The 17699-nt window shown below is 42.7% G+C and overlaps 1 protein-coding gene across 1 annotated transcript; it reads right to left on the bottom strand.

Annotated features, from left to right (window-relative positions):
* Positions 1–10277: 10277 nt before the first annotated feature.
* Positions 10278–17107, bottom strand: cyp7a1 (cytochrome P450, family 7, subfamily A, polypeptide 1). The gene is made up of 8 exons (XM_073490687.1): positions 16866–17107; positions 15663–15903; positions 15328–15537; positions 14818–15012; positions 14504–14703; positions 12191–12321; positions 11828–12006; positions 10278–11706 (listed from the first exon to the last, which is right to left on the bottom strand). Exons 1-8 carry the CDS (start codon positions 16946–16948, stop codon positions 11404–11406), a joined length of 1542 nt encoding a protein of 513 aa, XP_073346788.1. The 5' UTR covers positions 16949–17107; the 3' UTR covers positions 10278–11403.
* Between the last annotated feature and the right edge of the window lie 592 nt (positions 17108–17699).

Below are 17699 nucleotides of genomic sequence, written 5' to 3'. Positions count from 1 at the left end.
AAGTGAAAAGTGCAATGTATGCTTTCTTAGGCTGTCCACTAGACCTTACATACAGTGGACCTGCAAAATCTACACCAGTTACTTCAAAGAGACTCTGTGACTCTGTCTCTGGGTAATGGAGCTGTCACTTGCTGAGCTGGTTTCACCTTTAACCTCCTACAGGTGTAACAACGTGATATCACCCACTTAAAGGGATAGTTCGGATTTTTTGACATGAAGTTGTGTGACATCCTCACCATCAGTGTCGTGCATCAGCAGTGACTTTCCCCCCACTGCGTCCTGTGAGCCGAAGTCTGTCCCGCTGTTGTTGCTGAAGAAAGTAGTTACAGCTAGTTTGCGGGGTAACGAAGATAAAGCGTTTTGCTTCAAAAAACAATATCCGTTCAAAAGAGTAAAACATTTGCATCACAAAATCGTTTATGACAAAAAAGTCAGACCTCACGATCACCTGGCACTATTTCCCCTCCCTTCGTATCACTGCGCGCTTCCGCCTGTTGACACACCGCACCGCTCCGTCAGCTGTTTCACAGTGTTTACATGCTCGGATGTGCGAGAGAGCTAACGTGAATACTAGCGAGATTATTAGACAAGAGGATATATAAAAATGGTGCGGATTTGCGATTATCCAGGTTGCAACAACAAAGATCACACCGAGTCGCCGTATATATTTCACCGCTTTCCTGTCACGGACATTGCTATTAGGCAACTTTGGCTTCTTGCCATAGGCTTGAACATTGAAGCGAGACTGCCAAGGGTGAAAAAGCTTCGTGTGTGTAGTGCACACTTCAGCAAGGACGATTATGTTCCTACAAGCCCAGGAAAGAGGAAGAAACATGTTTTGAAGAGCGCTGCTGTGCCACGACCCCAGGTAAGAACAACTACCTACAAGCTAAAGACGGTGCCTTTTTATATGATGGCTGTTATTATTATTGTCAGCAACTATGTACTGTCTGTACAGGTCCAACTTCAGCTTGGACCGCTTCTCTGTCTCTCTCCTCTCTCTCTGCCCGTTCTAACTCCATTTGACGAAACTCGGTGTCTGTGTATTCGGGTTCATAAAGATATCCCTTTGGCTCTGTGGTAAAAGGAATGTCTTCATCACTCGTTTCGTAGTCAGACATATTAACGTTTACCATCCCAGCATGTAAACACCGTGAAACAGCTGACGGAGCGGTGCGGTGTGTCAACAGGCGGAAGTGTGCAGTGATACGAAGGGAGGGGAAATAGTGCCAGGTGATCGTGAGGTCTGACTTTTTTGTCGTAAACGATTTTGTGATGCAAATGTTTTACTCTTTTGAACGGATATTGTTTTTTGAAGCAAAACGCTTCGTGACCCCGCAAACTAGCCGTAACTACTTTCTTCAGCAACAACAGCGGGACAGACCTCGGCTCACAGGACGCAGTGGGGGAAAGTCACTGCTGATGCACGACACTGATGGTGAGGATGTCATACAACTTCATATCAAAAAATCCGAACTATCCCTTTAACTAGCTGTCTCCCTTTTAGAACCCAGTATCTCTCCCTCATCTGAACTAGAGTATCCCTGACTCCAGAATGCATAACTCTCTCATGGCAGTGCTGAACTAGTAGCTCAGAGTATCTGTGGTTTGCAGGTAGCACATATGGGTGTTGCTCCCTGAAGCTGAAATCAGAGTGCAACCTGCCTCCTACACTAATGAGCCCATTTTCATCTAAGAATGGCTTCAAGTCTTTGATTTTTGAATCTCTGCTGATGTTCTGACCTGATGCCAGCTGACTGATTTCTTGGCTAAAACTCTGCTCTTGTGTCATCTTCACCCAGTACACTTCTGCTGCAGTGAGCTCCTGAGAAGTTAGCTCTCCCTCTCCCTTTTGACTGGATCTAGCATTAGCTATGAACCTATTTACCCATGCAGTTATTCTCAGCAATTTCTTTAATTTGCTGTACTTTTCTAGGTCTAACAGTGGTTCAGCTGGTTTACTGTTGTCTGATACTTGGACCTGAACTCAGAGCTCACCTCATCCGCAACAAAGTCCTCATCTATGCTTTCAGCTTCATCGGTAGACAGCAGTGAGGGAGGGCCTCTCCACCACAGCTGGCTCTGGATGAGGTTGTCGACGCTCTGGCCTCTGGTGGGTAAATCAGCAGGGTTGGTTTTTCCGCTGCAGTGGGACCATTGCTCTGGGTTCGTCAGACTCTGTATCTCAGTCACTCGGTTTGACACAAATGGTTTCCATTTTTGTGCTGTACTGCGTATCCAATGGAAGACAATCATTGAAGCTGTCCACATGTGCAGATGATTCTTCTCCATGTTTAGTGGCTTGAGTAGGTTATTTGCTAACCTTGCTCCTATCAGTGCACCCATAAGCTCCAGGCGTGGTAAAGTCATTTTCTTTAATGGTGCTACTTTTGACTTGGATGCCACACAACTTGTTACAGTGTCTCCATCTTTGTTTGGTCCTTGCAGGTAGGCAACAGCACTGTATGCCTTCTCACTGGCATGGCAAAAGATGTGTAGTTTCAGTGTCTGTGACCTTGGCTGGATTTCAATGTGGTACCATCTTGGAATAGCTACAAGGTGTAGCCTTGGTAGCTCTGCACACCACTGATCCCATTTTTCAGCCAAATCTGTGTGTAACTGTTCATCCCAACTGATTCCTCTCTCCCACAGTTCTTCAAACAGGCATTTTACCCATATGGTCAATGGAGTGAGGTATCCTATAGGGTCAAAGATACGTGCTGATGTTTGTAACACACTTCTCTTTGTGTTTTCTTTGCCCTTTACAATGTCCAGTAGTCATTTCAAGTCAAACACAAACTCATCCTTCTCTGATCTCCACACTAATCCCAGCACTTTCAGCACATTTCCACCAGCATCTGTCTCCGTTGTGTGCTCCACTCCATGTTGTGTCCACTTGGCTCTCAAATCTGGTGAATTTGTCACCCATTTGCACAGGTTCATGCCAGCATGGGACAGGATCTCTTTTGCTGTGGTGGAAACTGAAAATGCTTCATCAACATCACTTGAGCTGGAGATGAAATCATCAACGTAGAGAGACTCTCTCAGTGCCTCCACCACCCTGGGCTGCTGACTTTTGTACTGTGTTATGTGTTTTCTTATGGTGGCAGCTAGCATAAATGGACTGGGTGACACTCCAAACACTACTCTACTCATTCTCATAATGCGCAGCTCATCCTCACAGTTCTTGTTTGGAGGTCCATGGAGCCACAGGAATAGCATCCTTATCTTTCTCTGCTAGAGCTATCTGCAAGAATGCCTTAGTGATGTCTGCAGTAAAGGCTATCTGGTGTAATCTGAATTTGATTAGCACATCTAGCAGATTTGGATTAAGGTTTGGCCCAGTCAGTAAACAGTCATTTAGGGAGGGGCAACCTTCCTCATGTGATGATGCATCAAACACTACTCTCAGTTTGGTTGTCGCTTTTTCTTCTCGAAGAACAGCATGATGTGGCATGTAGTATTTCACAGTCTCTGGATGTTCTTCTGCTGAGGTGTTCTCAGTTACATCCTCACAGATGCCTTGCTGTAGATAATCTGTGATGACATCATTGTATCTAGAGTACAACGTTGCATCCATCTTTAGTCTCCTCTTGAGGCTTTCAAACTGTCTTTTTGCAACTCTGAAGTTGTCTGGGAGCACTGGTTTGTCATGTCGACATGGTAACTCAACTTCACAGTGACCATTTTTGTAAGTTACAGTCTGTTCAAAGTTCTGTAGAGCCTTGGTTTCTGCTGGGCTCTGGGTCTTTTTGTTGACTATGCCCAGTGACTCTACCTCCCAGAAGGCATGTAACTGTTCTGAGATTTTTGTGTTCTCTTCTAGGCTGATGTGCATGCAAGTGGTGTCGGTTACACTGGAAGATGAAATAGGCCCATGCAGAGCCCACCCAAAGCTGCTTTCTATGGCAACAAGTGATTCTGAGATTCTCTGGACCTTGCCAGATACCACTTGCCAGTAGCAGTCAGCTCCTATTAGCAGTGACAGTTCTGCATCATCAGGACCATCCAGTGGAAAATCAGCCAGCTGCAGACCCTTTCTCTTTAGCTCCTCTTGGATGGGTTCGCTGGGGACCTTTATCACTGCCGTACACACTTGGGGGGTTTCCACTGCCTCAATCTCTATTTTCTGTTGTGTATTCCACACGTTTTGCAGTGATACCTTCACAATGTTACGCTGTACTGTCACCGGAGCAGCAGATCCAAAGGTGTGCAGATGCAGTGTCTCTTTCCCTAGCACTGGTAATCCCAGAGCTTTCACCACACCTTCACGAATGAAGCTTCTTTGGCTGCCTCCATCCAACAGACATTGTACAATTTTTCTCCCTGCTGGGCCCTCTGTCCATGCTTTCACCGTCTGGAGCGGCACTGTATTCTGTGTGTTAGTCTGTGTGCTATGCTCGCTGTGTGCAGTGCAGTAGCTGAGGGCATACTCCAACTTTTAGGTTTTCTGTCATAAGAGGGTGCTGGTTTACAGACAGGTCTATTATTTGGCGGAATGCCCCTTTGTGTGTTACCTGGTCTGGTCAGTTGAAGTGCTCTTTCTCTACTTTGAACCTCATTCTGAAGGAAATAAATGAGCTCAGGTACTTTCTATTCACCATTTGGGTCTGACTTGCGTGTGTAGGCTAGTGCTATGTCCTCTGGTATCAGCTGTAATAGTACTGGGCATAGCAGGCAGCCATATGTGTCACTGTGAACCCCCATGGATTTCAGGCTCCGGATCTGAATTTCACATTCATCATACAGTTGTCTGAGTGCTGCAACATCTGATGATCTTTTAACAGGGGCAAGGTTCAACAGTTTGGACATATGTGCACTAATTACAATGTCTTTTCTTCCAAAACGGTTCTGAAGTAGTTCCACTGCTGCATCATAATTCTTATCAGTCATGCTTAGTCCTGCTACAGCTCTTGCTGCTGTTCCAGTCAGACAGGATCTCAGGTAGGTGAACTTCTCCCTCTTACACAGTGCGTCATTCTCATGAATAGCCGTTTCATACTGGGACCAGAATTCTTGCCACTGGCTTACTTCTCCATCATATTTTTCTATCACCAGCTTTGGCAGTTTAGCAGTCTGTCTGCTTTCTGATCTTACTGTGCCAGAGCTTGCGTCACTCATCCGCTCACTCACGGGGTCCCGCGTTGTCCTAATGAGCCTATCGACCCGGGCTTTCAGTGTGATGATGCGGTCCTGGTAGTCCTGAGTGGTCGCGATCTCTGCCTCCAGTTCGTCCGTCGGCGTTTCATCCTCGATGCCGTTGTCCAAGTCCGTTACAGTTTCCTCCTTGATCGCCAAAACCGACAGCATTTCACGGAGTTTGTCACAGTCGGGTCCATCCTTCCTCACCTCCTCTTCCATACGAGTCAAAAGTTTTGTTGTGGAGGTGCGGATCGTCTTTCGTTTCCGTTTCATCCGCTCGTAGTGCTCGGCCATCTCCGCTGCTAACGGCAGTTTTAACGGTAGCTCCAACTTCGACAACGTTCACAGTCTTTCAGTCTTGAAATCCCGGGTTTCGGCACCAAAAAATGTTGTTTCAAAAGTGTTGGAGCTTCTTAAAAAATGATGATCACTGCTGCTTCTCATTCAAGCCGATCATATTTACTGATTTAAAACACGGAAACACTGTTACAAGGAAGGGAAAACAGCAACGGGGACATAAAGGTACGAGGAGGAAAAAACAGATCCGTTACTTAGCAACAAAAAGATTCTTTTGTAGCGACTAACGTCTAAACGCTACACTGGCGGAAGACAACACAACACATTCCTATTTCAAAATAAAAGCATTTGTTATCGTAACCTATGTCAGAGAAAAATATTTACAACATCGGGAACAAACAACGAGAAAACCAAAAGCAAGTCAAAAGGACAAAAGACAAAGTATCAACAAAAGAGCTTAAACAAAGTACAAACAAAATCAGTGTACAAACCAATGAAAACACAAGGAACAAAAAAACAGAAACATACCATAGGGAGACACGCGGGGCACGAGGACACACTGGAGGAGACACCGGAGGAGACACTGGAGAAGAACACAGGGAACAAAGACTATATATAGACACACTAGTCAGATCGGGGTGAGGGGCAGTGGCCAATCAGGAGTCTAGTGACAAAGGTGGAAAAACTCTGGAGGTCTAGCGGGAGGCCAGCGCCAAAGGCTGAGACCCTCTGGAGGCCAGCGGCGAAGGCTGAGACCCTCTGGAGGTTGGTGGCAAAGGCTGAGATCCGTTGGAGGCTGGCGATGAAGGCTGAGACCGCCGGAAGGCTGGTGACGAAGACTGAAACACTCTGGAGGTCTAGCGGGAGGCCAGCGGCTAAAGCTGGGACCCTCTGGAGGCCCACCTTTCGGCCATCCAACATGACTATTTAGATGGGGGGACAGCCTTCAATTCCAAAACACCTCCATTCCGAAACACCCCCACTCCGAAACACCGCTGTTCCGACCCTCCCCCAAAAACACAGCTGTTCAGACTTTCAAGTTCAAATTACTTCCCAATAGGGTTAGGGTTAGGGTTAGGGTTTCCCCAATAGCCTTTTCGGAATAGCGGGGTCTTTAGAAAAAATGGGAAACTCCGCCATTACGAAGAATGGAAGTCTATTTTCGGAACAGCGGGGTTTCGGAAAGGCGGGGTGTAACCATTTAGATGGCCCCAGGGAGTAAGACAGTTGGAATAAGAGCCATGCTATACCAGCTTGATGAAAGGCTGCTCCTGGCTAATATCTGGTCACAGGGAAAGGAAATGAACAAAATGGGACTCAGGCTGCAAAACAATGTGAAATCAGAGACTGCTGTGCCCACAGAGACCTGTCTCCACCACAAGATCTCACATCAAACTGTTGCACTTGATGGGCAGTTCTGAGCCGACAGTGTGCAGGACTACAGCTGGACGAGGAGAGGGGGTCTCTGTGTTTATAACATCGATGCTTGGTGCTCACACACAGTCAAAGTTGATGGACAGTGTTTCCCAGATGTCGAACTTCTAATATGAAGATACCAACCACATTATCATCACTTTCTCGTTGTTGCTGCTTACATACACCCTGACACAGATTCAAAAGATGCACTATGTGTTTATATATGTTTCTATATTAATAATTGTATATGTTCTGTAATTTGTGTAGTGTGAAGTTTACAAACTTTCATTTTGTTATAGAACCCTGTGTTATATATTGACGAATAAATTACCTTGTAACTTGCACATTGTAGAAAAGGTCATGGTCAAGATTAAATTATTAAATCAGCGTTCACTTTTGGTTTGAGATAAGCCTGCCCAGCGACCCAGCGCCAAACCTGACAAGCGGCCCAGCTCCGGCATCCTGTGTCCCAGCTGATGCCACTCTGGTTCCGCCGTTGGGGGTCCCAGCCAACGTCACTCCAGTTCGGGCGTTGTGGGTCCCGGCCAACACCATATCAGCCAAAGGGCAGCCCAGCCAACATCAGCCAGTGGTCACCAGTCGGTGCCCCAGAAGACCTCCACCAATGTGTTTCTCCGTCGGCGGTCTGGTTGACTCAAGCCCCTGTACCTTTGTTGCTGCCTCGGCTGACTCTAGCTCCTGTTCCTCCATCAGCAGTCCACCCAACATCCGCCAGTGGTTCCCAGCCTTCCAACCATCCTCCAGAAGGCTATCAGGCCTCCGCCTCCAGCCTCCGGAGAGCCTCTACCTTCGCTGCTGGCCTCCTGCTCTTCCTCTGGGGGGCTTCCACCTTCCCCACTGGCCTCACGCTAGGCCTCTGGAGGGCTTCTGTCTTCGTTGCCGGCCCCCTATTCGGCCTCCAGAGGACGGTCCCTTGCCCTGACCTGCTGGTCACCCCTGGTCTGGATCTATCCCTCACCGCGACCGCCTCGTTGTCCCCCGGACTTTTTCTGACCTCCTGGTCACCCCGCGGACTGAGTCTGTTTGCACTGTATTTAATTTTAATATGTGAAATGCTAAAAGTATTCTTTTTTTTGTATTATTTCTTATAGATTTCACAGTGCTTCAAAGGTGTCAGAAGTCCAAGACTCTGGAATTAAAAAAACACCTTGCAATCCCTGATGGCCTACCCGAGGCAATTGTTCAGGTAAGAGCTGCTATTTTATTTTGCATTTATATTTATCCAATCAATAGCTCAGCTGCATTTGTTTGTGTCTAGGCAATGTGAAGTATTTATAAGTGCAGGTCAATTTAGTAGTGATTGCTCTGTAGCCAGATTTATGCTATATGCCAAATATGCTTATTGTATAATACACTTGTTTTTAAAACTTGTTTTAATACTCTTGTTATATCTTTTGTGTCTTATGTATTTCAGGCAATCAAAACACGATTTGCACGTGTTCTTGAGGATAAAGATGCTCTACTGGCTACCCAAGTTCAAGTTACGTTGGCTGCGTGACCAGGAGAGGAAGGACCTGGTAAAAGCAAGTCTAGTAGCAAAATGCAGAAAATATGTCCCAGAGCAGGATGAACACCCAGGGGAAACCCCAACAACACAGCGCCAGCCATCTAGCAAAGAGGATGAATTCTTTTGCTTTGATGAGATTGAGGAGGATGCCTATGTCTCTGTTGAAAATGAAGTAGCTGATTACTTCAAATCAGGAGCCACAGGGATGGACGCTCTGAATCAGTTTCCCATAATAAAGAGAGTATCACTTAAATATAATGCAGCCACTCCGTCCAGTGCCCCTGTGGAAAGACTCTTTAGCCTTGGGAACCCGATTCTCTCTCCAAAGAGGAATAGGCTCTCAGACCAAAAGTTTGAGAAGCTTCTCCTCCTGAGGTACAATCACTGGTTTGAGAGCTAGCAATGTTGTGGCTACTGGTCAGAGATGAGAGATGAGACTTGTTAGCCCATTTTAACATTTGTTGAGAATCTCATCTCTTATCTCTATTTAGCTTTGCCTTATGAGGCATGTTTGTTAAACCATTTTGTTAAGCTTTTGTTAAATCACATATTCAATTATATGCAGCACCTCAAGGCACCTTTGTTTTCTCTTTTAATTAGTGTTAATACTGTAGGCCAATCACTTTTATTTCATTGGGCCTAATGTGGTAAAAAAAAACACACTGTTAAATGACTGAGACAGTTGTTATTTTGTTTCAAGTATTAAAAGGGACTTTTGTACTACTGCTTGATTTGAAGTTGTGATTTTGATTACAATAAATAGGTCTAAAAATTATGTTTATTGTGTTTGACTGTACTGTTTATATTTACATTTAAAAAGCAGACATAAAAGTAACTTAAAAGTTACTTTCCCTAGTAACTAATTACTTTTGATATGCAGTAATAGGTAAAGCAATTCAATTACTTTTAAAAGAAGTAACTAGTAACTGTAACTAATTGCTAATTTTCATTAACTTGCCCAACACTGATTATAACTGCATCCATATGATTATAAACAGTAGGCGGGTACATGTTTAGATTAACAGGTGGATACGAAAAACACGTTAAAAAAAACGCATGAATGTCAACGTCATGATGTGTACCGTCACGCCTGTTTTTGTTCAGCAGCGCCAACGCTGCTTGGTTCAGTGTGAACAAACAAAGGCAGTGTAAAGGCGAGCCTTCGTTGCGGTGATAATGCGGAATCTCTGTGTGAAAATGGCTTATGATCTGATCACACTTGGATCTTCATCAGGTCAAACTTTTCAAAATGAATAAACCACATCCATATTTATATATCCTGCAAACAAATAGGCTGGCAAGCTCAATGATGGCATGTGTGGATAATCATCCAAACTGTCCCGAGTAATAAACATTAAAAACATCCAACAAAGATGGAAGGCGAGGCCTTTAACCCCAAAAACACCACATCTACTGTCAACCATGGTAGTGTTATGCTGCAGGACGGTTCTGCTGCCAGTGGATCTGCTGCTCTAAAGAAAGTAATTGGAATAATGAAGAAGAAGGATTATCTCCAAATTCTTCAGGAAAACCTAAAATCATCAGCAGAAGATTGGTTCTTGGGTGCAGTTGGGTGTTCCAACAGGACAATGATAACCCAAACACACATCAGAAGTGGTAAATGAACGGATCAATCAGACTAGAACTGACGTTTTGGAATGGCCTTCCCAAAGTCCTGACTTGAACCCCATCAGAACATGTGGACTGTGCTGAAGAAACAAGTCTGCACCAGGAAGACAACAAATTTAGTTGAACTTTACAGATTCTGTCAAGAGGAGAGGTTAAAGATTCATCCAGAGGACGAAAATGGCCGAGAGACATTTAACCAAATATTTGAATTATTGTGTGTCTAAGTTTAACAGATAGAGACATCAGAACACAGTCCAGACAGGTGTACAAATGTATTGATTTATTACCCATTTGCACAGTATGTACTTGTCAACATACACATGTGGATTGCACTCTCCAACAGTGACAAACCTTAGATTGTCAAGGGAAAAAGTCAAAAAGTTGTGCATGTTTACAATGGTATCTTGTACGCAATTTCACATTTAAACTTGTAATATGGAAGGTGAATGCATATAAATATTAATGTGGAGTTGGGGGAGTTCCATTGAAAACAGTAACACCTTTAACTGTATTACCCTCCTTCTCAATGCAGTCAGACTATGACTTCATTCTGATGTCAGTGTCCATTCCTTTGTTTCTTTCATGCATCTGAATTAAGAACTGCATCTCCTAATAAGTTCATCTTCTTTGCACACTGTATATGCTTCAGGATTTTGGCTTTGTTGCCACAAACCCTAACCCTAGTCAGCTGAACTGCTTGAGCAATGCAGCATACAAATGTACTCTGTCCTTATTAAACAAACTTAAACTTATCTTATAGTTAAGCTGCATATCTAACAATACTGACAGGGTAGACACGCACAATCAGACCAGCAATCAGACATGTCCTGAAGTGACAGCAGTGTTGGAGCATGAGACAGCCAAAAAGAGCGAAGTCCAAGGTTGATGAAAACTGTATCTTCAACTACAAGGTTAAGTCAGAAACAGATTCTGATTACAATGATGCATTCATTACTCAGCAATTTCACCCAAGAGAAAAAATGAGTTAATGTGAAATGAAAATGGCACACAGATTTTTCACCATTCTATGTGCCAAATATAAAAAGAACATGATTTGCCGCAGAAATGGGAACTTCCAGAAGCTCTAGAGCTTAAAGGAGCAAATCAGTGTTTTTCCATGTTTAGTCAATTTACTACAAGTCATGTATACTTTACATACATTTCTAAAGAACTAATCTTAGAACATTACATTTTAAGATGGATATCTTGTATGTCCAGGGATTGATATTAGCATTTTGTACTCTTAACTTCATTTTGAAATAACAATGATCTTTCAAAAACTACCAGCAGCAAATTAAAGCAACACATATAATTCAGTCTATTTACATACACAACAAAGCATCTCCAAATATACACTATGTACAATATTTCACTCTGCTTGACAACAAAGCCTAGTAGTTCGATTTTAGCTTGTATCTGAAATCCACATCGTAGGTAGGCTGGAGGATTCCCAGACCAGCACGCGACTGGTCTAGAGGTGGGACTTTGATAGCAGGGTCCAATAGTTCCATGTCAAAGTAGGACAGCACCAGGGAAAGGAACTGCTTTATCTCATACACAGCAAAAAATCTGCCAGGGCATTTGGTGACCCCGGAGCCAAAAGGCATATAGAAGTAACGTAGCCGCCGGCCATTGCGGTGGAAAGTGGCTTTCTCCTGACCCTTCTCATCAAGGAAACGGTCGAATTTGTACTCCTGCAGTTTGCAGAGGAGAGAGGGGGAGAGGAAGAGGAGTTTTCAGTAGTTTCAAGTTATAGTGATTTCTTAAGAAAGATAGTTTTCTAATTATTTTGCAGTTATTACACAGTGGTCTTACATAGGGATCCTCATAGATTTCTTGATCATAGTGCAGCATGGGCGGATATAGGGCAATGACATCATCTTTTCTTATACGGTAAGCTTCTTGGTTGTCAAGGTGAAGCAGGAAGTCCTCTTTGGCAACACGCACATTCATGGAAGCACTGGAAAGACGCATGGCTTCTTTTATGATGCTATCTATAGGAAGAAAGAAAGACGTAAAGGAAGACAATAGGTTAATAACATCTATTTACTGCAATCAAGGGATAAAACATGGCTAAATTATGTACACAGACCAAAGTGGTTTGTTGTATACTGTGTATGCAATACCAGTCTTACAACAATAACCCCCTGGGGGGCTGGTATATGTCAGTAGTCTTACCTAGAACAGGCATGTTGTCCAGCTGCTCCCTGGTGAAGCTCAGAGTGGGGTTGTTGGGGTCAACCGTCAGACCTGCGTCCTCCAGAACTTTCTGCACTTCCTCACGAGCTGCTTTGATAGCATCTGGACTCCTGAGAATGAAGCAGCCTGTTAGTAATGTTACTGTCACTGTTAGAGATGCACTATTGTTTACTGATATAGGATTACTCTGTTTCATTGTTTCTACTTTCCTGCAGTGGGGTTTATCTGTAACTGTGACGCTTGGTGCAGATACACATGTTATGAAACCCTGCTTTATAAGCTTAATGCACTGCAAGAGTGTGAAAAATATACTGTGACATTGTCCTAAAATGGACAACATGGACCCAGCTGAGATGCCTTCATGCCAGATTTTTTGCACCCAATGTGATATCATGGGATGTGGTGTAAGTAGCAAAACATTTTAAGGACATTTCGCCTGTCAGGTCTATGCATTTTAAGCTTTTGCATGTCGTTTAACACTGTCTCCATAAGCCTTTCACTTGATATCTTCGCGTGTTTACACTTTATCAGTTTTGGACTTGCAAGAAAGAGGGGGGTCATGTGACATTCTTTGTCATAGTAACAACTATAAACATGTTAATGTTGTAAACATGTTAACAGGGTTGCACTTAGGTTAGGCTTAGGCAACAATACTACTTGGGTAGATTTAGAAAAAATCATGGTTTGGGTTAAAATAAATACGTAAGGTTACATACACCATGTATTTATTTTAACTTACATCTCTAAGTTAACACATGAAATACATGAGTTAACTTAGAGATATAAGTTAAAATAAGATCATGTTGATCAACTGTCTGACAATGATAAATATGCAGCAATATGATGTAAAATCTCTGGTTATACAATATATGGGGTACAGGGATAGTTGACAGTGAATTGTTGTATATGAAGGATTTTGGTGGATTTGTCCTAAATATATATTGCTGCACATGGGTAATATTTTTTTCTTGAGCTCTTGTCACGTTGGTGCAAGTCTGAGGGAGGTGAACACAGTTATTCTTGGTGACGTGATAGTATTGTTAGCTATTTAGCTAGGTACTTAAGCTAAATAGCCCATACAATATGTAATTTCTGCTGCTCTGAGAGTCTGATTTAAAACAAAACATGAGACATTTGCAATGTTTTATGGGGAGGAGCCGCTGCTCAGTCTTTGTGTCCCGTTGCTGACTGATGTTAGCTCTCTGCTAATGTAGCAATCTTTGAGGTGGACAAACACTGCATGAGTAAGGCAAATAAGCACAAATGGATCATTTGTATTAACCATCAGCAAAGCGAGTTTGACTGCAGGATCTGCAGTCAAACTTGCTTTGCTGGTGGTTAATACAACATTATAACAATCACCATTGCTGATAAAAATCTATCTGACGTGAATCAGGCACAAATGTTCACAGATGAGGAAATGTCTAAAAGTTTATTCATATCAAATATAGTTTCGTTTACCAACTTCCCTATCCTGGAAGTAGCGACGGCAACATAATAGAGTAAACTTTCTCTGGGTTTGAACATTGTTCCAAACATTTAGGATAATGTGAGTACACAACTCAAAAAAACATGTAACAAAGGCCTAGCTGTTTTCTGACATTTTAATACAGAATTCCTATATATTATACGTTTAATTCAGCAAAGCAGCTCATGTTGACCTGACTGCTTACCAAACTAAACTATCTTCTTTTTAACAGTTGGGGTATAAATTATTTTAATTTACAACAAGAATGTAAGCTACTTATATAGTTTCACAAACATACTGTATACCAACTGAGTTAGACCAGCCAGTTAGACTGGTCTAATGTGGGTTTGAGATGTCTATGGCAACATAACCACCCTAGCCCCAGGCTATCTGTGTAGAGGTGTGTTTTTGTAATAATAATTAATCACACCTGACATTTTGCTGACAACAGGAAGACAGCTCATTTTATTTTTTGTTTTTGCTAACAATGGTTTAGAGAGGTCAGAGACTACAGATATACCTCCTTTGTAATTGCATCACTCATCACTATATTTTCACAATTATCCTTGTAATTGTTAAGGTTTTCTAAAAGAAGCAAATTGTGTTTTGCAGTGAACTAAATTGAGTATCTAATAGCAACAGCTTGAAAGGTGTTGACTTACTCTAGAATACATAGAAAATTAATTCTGCTAATATGGTGAGGAGCTTGTAAATCTTTCTGCTGCTGATAAACTTTCACTGGCATGTGACTCTTGATCTGACTCCATGATCAAACAGACACTTTTTTACAGACACAGTATAGAAAAATAGAACTATCAGCATACCTGATCATATACAAGAGACTCCAGAAGGTAGCAGGTAGGGTGTTAGCCTGTGAAGCCCAGAGCAGAGCGACATGGGTCCTGGCCTTGCTCAGGTCATTAAAGGTAGACAAGGAATCATTCAGGATCATCCTCATAGAGATTAGATCAGAAACATTCGTCCTCTTGGACAAGTTTTCAGGATTCATGGTCTTTGCTAGGTTCTAGACATTTGAAGAAAATAAGTACAAAAAATAAATTTAGATACATACATTTACATACATTTATGTTTATTTGATCATTGCCTCCACTGAGAGTTGTAGGAAAAGCACACGAACCTCGCGGGCACTGTAGGCACTCTTGAAGACATGGATGGGCAGGCCAGCCACCAATGCCGGGAAGATCTTGTCAAATTCTTTGAAGTTCTCCAAAGCATTGAGCACCAAGGCTTTCTGAGCCTCCTGCCGAGCCTGACACTTATCGTCACCTAGTTCTTTACCAAACAGAGTCAGGTAGCCAGACTCAAACATCACCTGGAGTACAGCAGGACAGATGGAAACCCGTTAGGAACAAATACATTGTTTTCGTTTCCAAATGTAGGGCATAGAGGCTATGGAAATGCTAACTCAGTATACGGTGTCCAAACTTAGTTACTAATCTAGTCCCAACTGAGAACTTTTTGTGTTAAATTTGATCAAGTTTTATAAAAAAAGAAGTCATTTTTTTTGGATGCAAATCTTATTCTGGATTGTTTCTGCAATCTATTGCAGAGCCTTAGGCCTGATAGTAAACTACTTATTACAGTGTCTTAAATTCTCTTGCTCTCAGTCTTAAGTCCAATTACTGACCTTGTAACAGAAAGCAAAGATGCCATCCACCTCCCACTGGTCCTTGCTGGGGCTGAGTGTATCCGATCTCAGCATGACATCCTGGAGGTGGCCCATCATTGTCTCTATCAGGGAGGGCAGAGCCTCACCCTGCAACGTCTTCAGAAATGTTTGGTGGAGGTTCTCTGTGGTGTGGCCATGGCGAGGGTCGAAGCTGTCATGGCCAAAAGCCTGGTCAGGGATAAAAGAAGAACTTAGACTCACAGATGAAAGCATGAAAAAGTCCATTATGGAAGAGGAAAAAATCCTGACAGATTATGGTATGAATATTAAAACATGAAATCACAAAAACTGACCTTGACTGACGTAGCAAAGTGAAACTTCCTCCAATCCAGGTGTCTCCCCTGTCTGATGACTGAATGGTAAGAGAAGGGGTCACACAGGAAGTGGATGTACTGGCCTGCAATCTTGCAGGTGAAAATATGGCCGTATTTGTTTTGGCGGCTGCGGAGGAACTGGAGAGGGTTGGCCCCGAACTGCAGAGCACAGCCCAGGTAAGGAATGAAGCCATTCTCAACTGCAGGTTCACCAGGTTGCCTACGACCATTGACAAGAAAGAGCCAGCAGACAATATTCAGTATGACGCCAAAACAAGTAACAACTACCAGCAGAAACACTGATGCAAGGTCGAAGTCTTTTCTGTATTGGGTTGCAGTTGTTTGCCTGGATATAAACTCTGATGCACAATACATTTTAATTATTTATTGCTCATTTTGCTGCTTGCTATCACAATATTCATCAATATTGGTCCAATTTATAACCAGCTCATGGAACTTTTTTCTTTTTGTCTCTGTCCAATGAAAACTTCTGCAAATCTCAAAAATAGCAGGTTTTCCTGAAATCTTGTTTGAAGCTTCATTAGAGTGCATTTTTGGACAATTATGTTTTGTTTTTTGTTTTTTTTAGAAGTTTGTAGAGCTATTACCAGCCACGAAAGTGTCGGCTGGTAATGTTTTCCCCATGTAAGTCTGTGTGTGTGTGTGCATGTGTGTGTTTGCATGTGTCTGTGCGTGCATGCGTGCGTGTCATAGTAAAATGGGCCTGGACACACTGACACCCGACCGGGTGGCCCAGTGTTTTTAACCCCAACACTTACCCATCTTCATTATCAGCTACATCTTCATTCTAAATATGTGTGGATGTGAACATCTCAGTGGTGAACTTATTGAGGAATTTTAGGTTTGACAATAGCAGCTAAGCACTAAGAGCACACTGGTGACAATGTTTGTGAATCAACTGCATACCAAACAAATGTGACCATCCTTACAAAAGCTTTTTGTCTTGTTAGAACACACAACATGCATACTTGTGTCATTCACAATAGTGTGGTTACATCAGTGGTCACATGAATCATGCACAGTATTGTTACTTTTCCTGGAAAAGGCTGCGTCAGTGTTGATCTGAGTGTCACTCAGATCATTCTAGATTAGGAGATTCCTATCAATGTTACACACTACTTCAGTAAAATACAGCAGTTTAAGTTAAAAGAAAAGCCTTACCTGCGTCGCATCCCCACAGCGAGCCATAGAAGGCAGCAGAATCCTACCACTACTGCCCAGATCAGAGCGATGCTTATTATCATGGTGTTGATGTTGATGATGATGAGAGGATGTTTATCTAAGAGTTTTCCAACGCACAGACAATGAATGCAAAGTGACACTGTCTGTCACTGCAGATTGAGTAAGCAACCTGTGACTATGTTTCAGTAAGCAGTGCTGGTTCAACCCAGAGTGACGACAGGCAGCGTGCAGCAGGTTTTTATGCCTGCTTTAACCCTTAGGGTGGACCCAAGGGCGGATTCATGGGAATGGTATGATGTCATCACTGGAGCCAGCGTCAGCACAAACACCCAAATAGCAAAAAGACAAAGTTTTATTCTTTATTTGTTGTGCAACAATAGGAGCATTATTATACCATCTGCAATCATTTTCTTTGACATTACACTGCATGTAGTTTTGGATAAAGGATGTCCAAAACCTGCAAATAGTATTGCAAGATCAGATCGGTTGTTAAAATTCTGACACAAACTGTTTATATTTGTATAAACATGCTTTCAGATTTCATTTTCAGATCATTTTAATTTTGTGAATTTATTTAAAAATAATGGTAATCATAATTAAAAAAAATATATTAAAATCATCAAGGCTGTTCTGTCAGAGGAGTTTCTCTAGGAAACAAGATTCCATGCATCTATGTGTGTGATTGATGGCCTTGACTGGAGTCCATTACCTGAACGACCATGCTGTGATAGTAGATCTGGGTGGGTAAATAGATTCAAGGTCCCTGCTGTATGCCGTGTGTGTTTGTGTGTGTATGTGCGCGCACGCACACGT

Source organism: Pagrus major, chromosome 21, assembly GCF_040436345.1.
Source record: "Pagrus major chromosome 21, Pma_NU_1.0".
Classification (NCBI taxonomy): domain Eukaryota; kingdom Metazoa; phylum Chordata; class Actinopteri; order Spariformes; family Sparidae; genus Pagrus; species Pagrus major.
Note: the sequence above shows the minus strand (reverse complement) of the source record. Positions and strands in the feature narration are given on the sequence as shown.

Excerpts from the sequence above, each read along its gene's own strand:
- cyp7a1 (XM_073490687.1), bottom strand. The coding sequence starts at position 16,948 with ATGATAATAAGCATCGCTCTGATCTGGGCAGTAGTGGTAGGATTCTGC. Across the intron at positions 14,704-14,817 it reads GTGCCTACAGTGCCCGCGAG|AACCTAGCAAAGACCATGAA; the intron begins GTTCGTGTGCTT and ends TCAAATGTCTAG. Across the intron at positions 11,707-11,827 it reads AAATCTATGAGGATCCCTAT|GAGTACAAATTCGACCGTTT; the intron begins GTAAGACCACTG and ends TGCAAACTGCAG.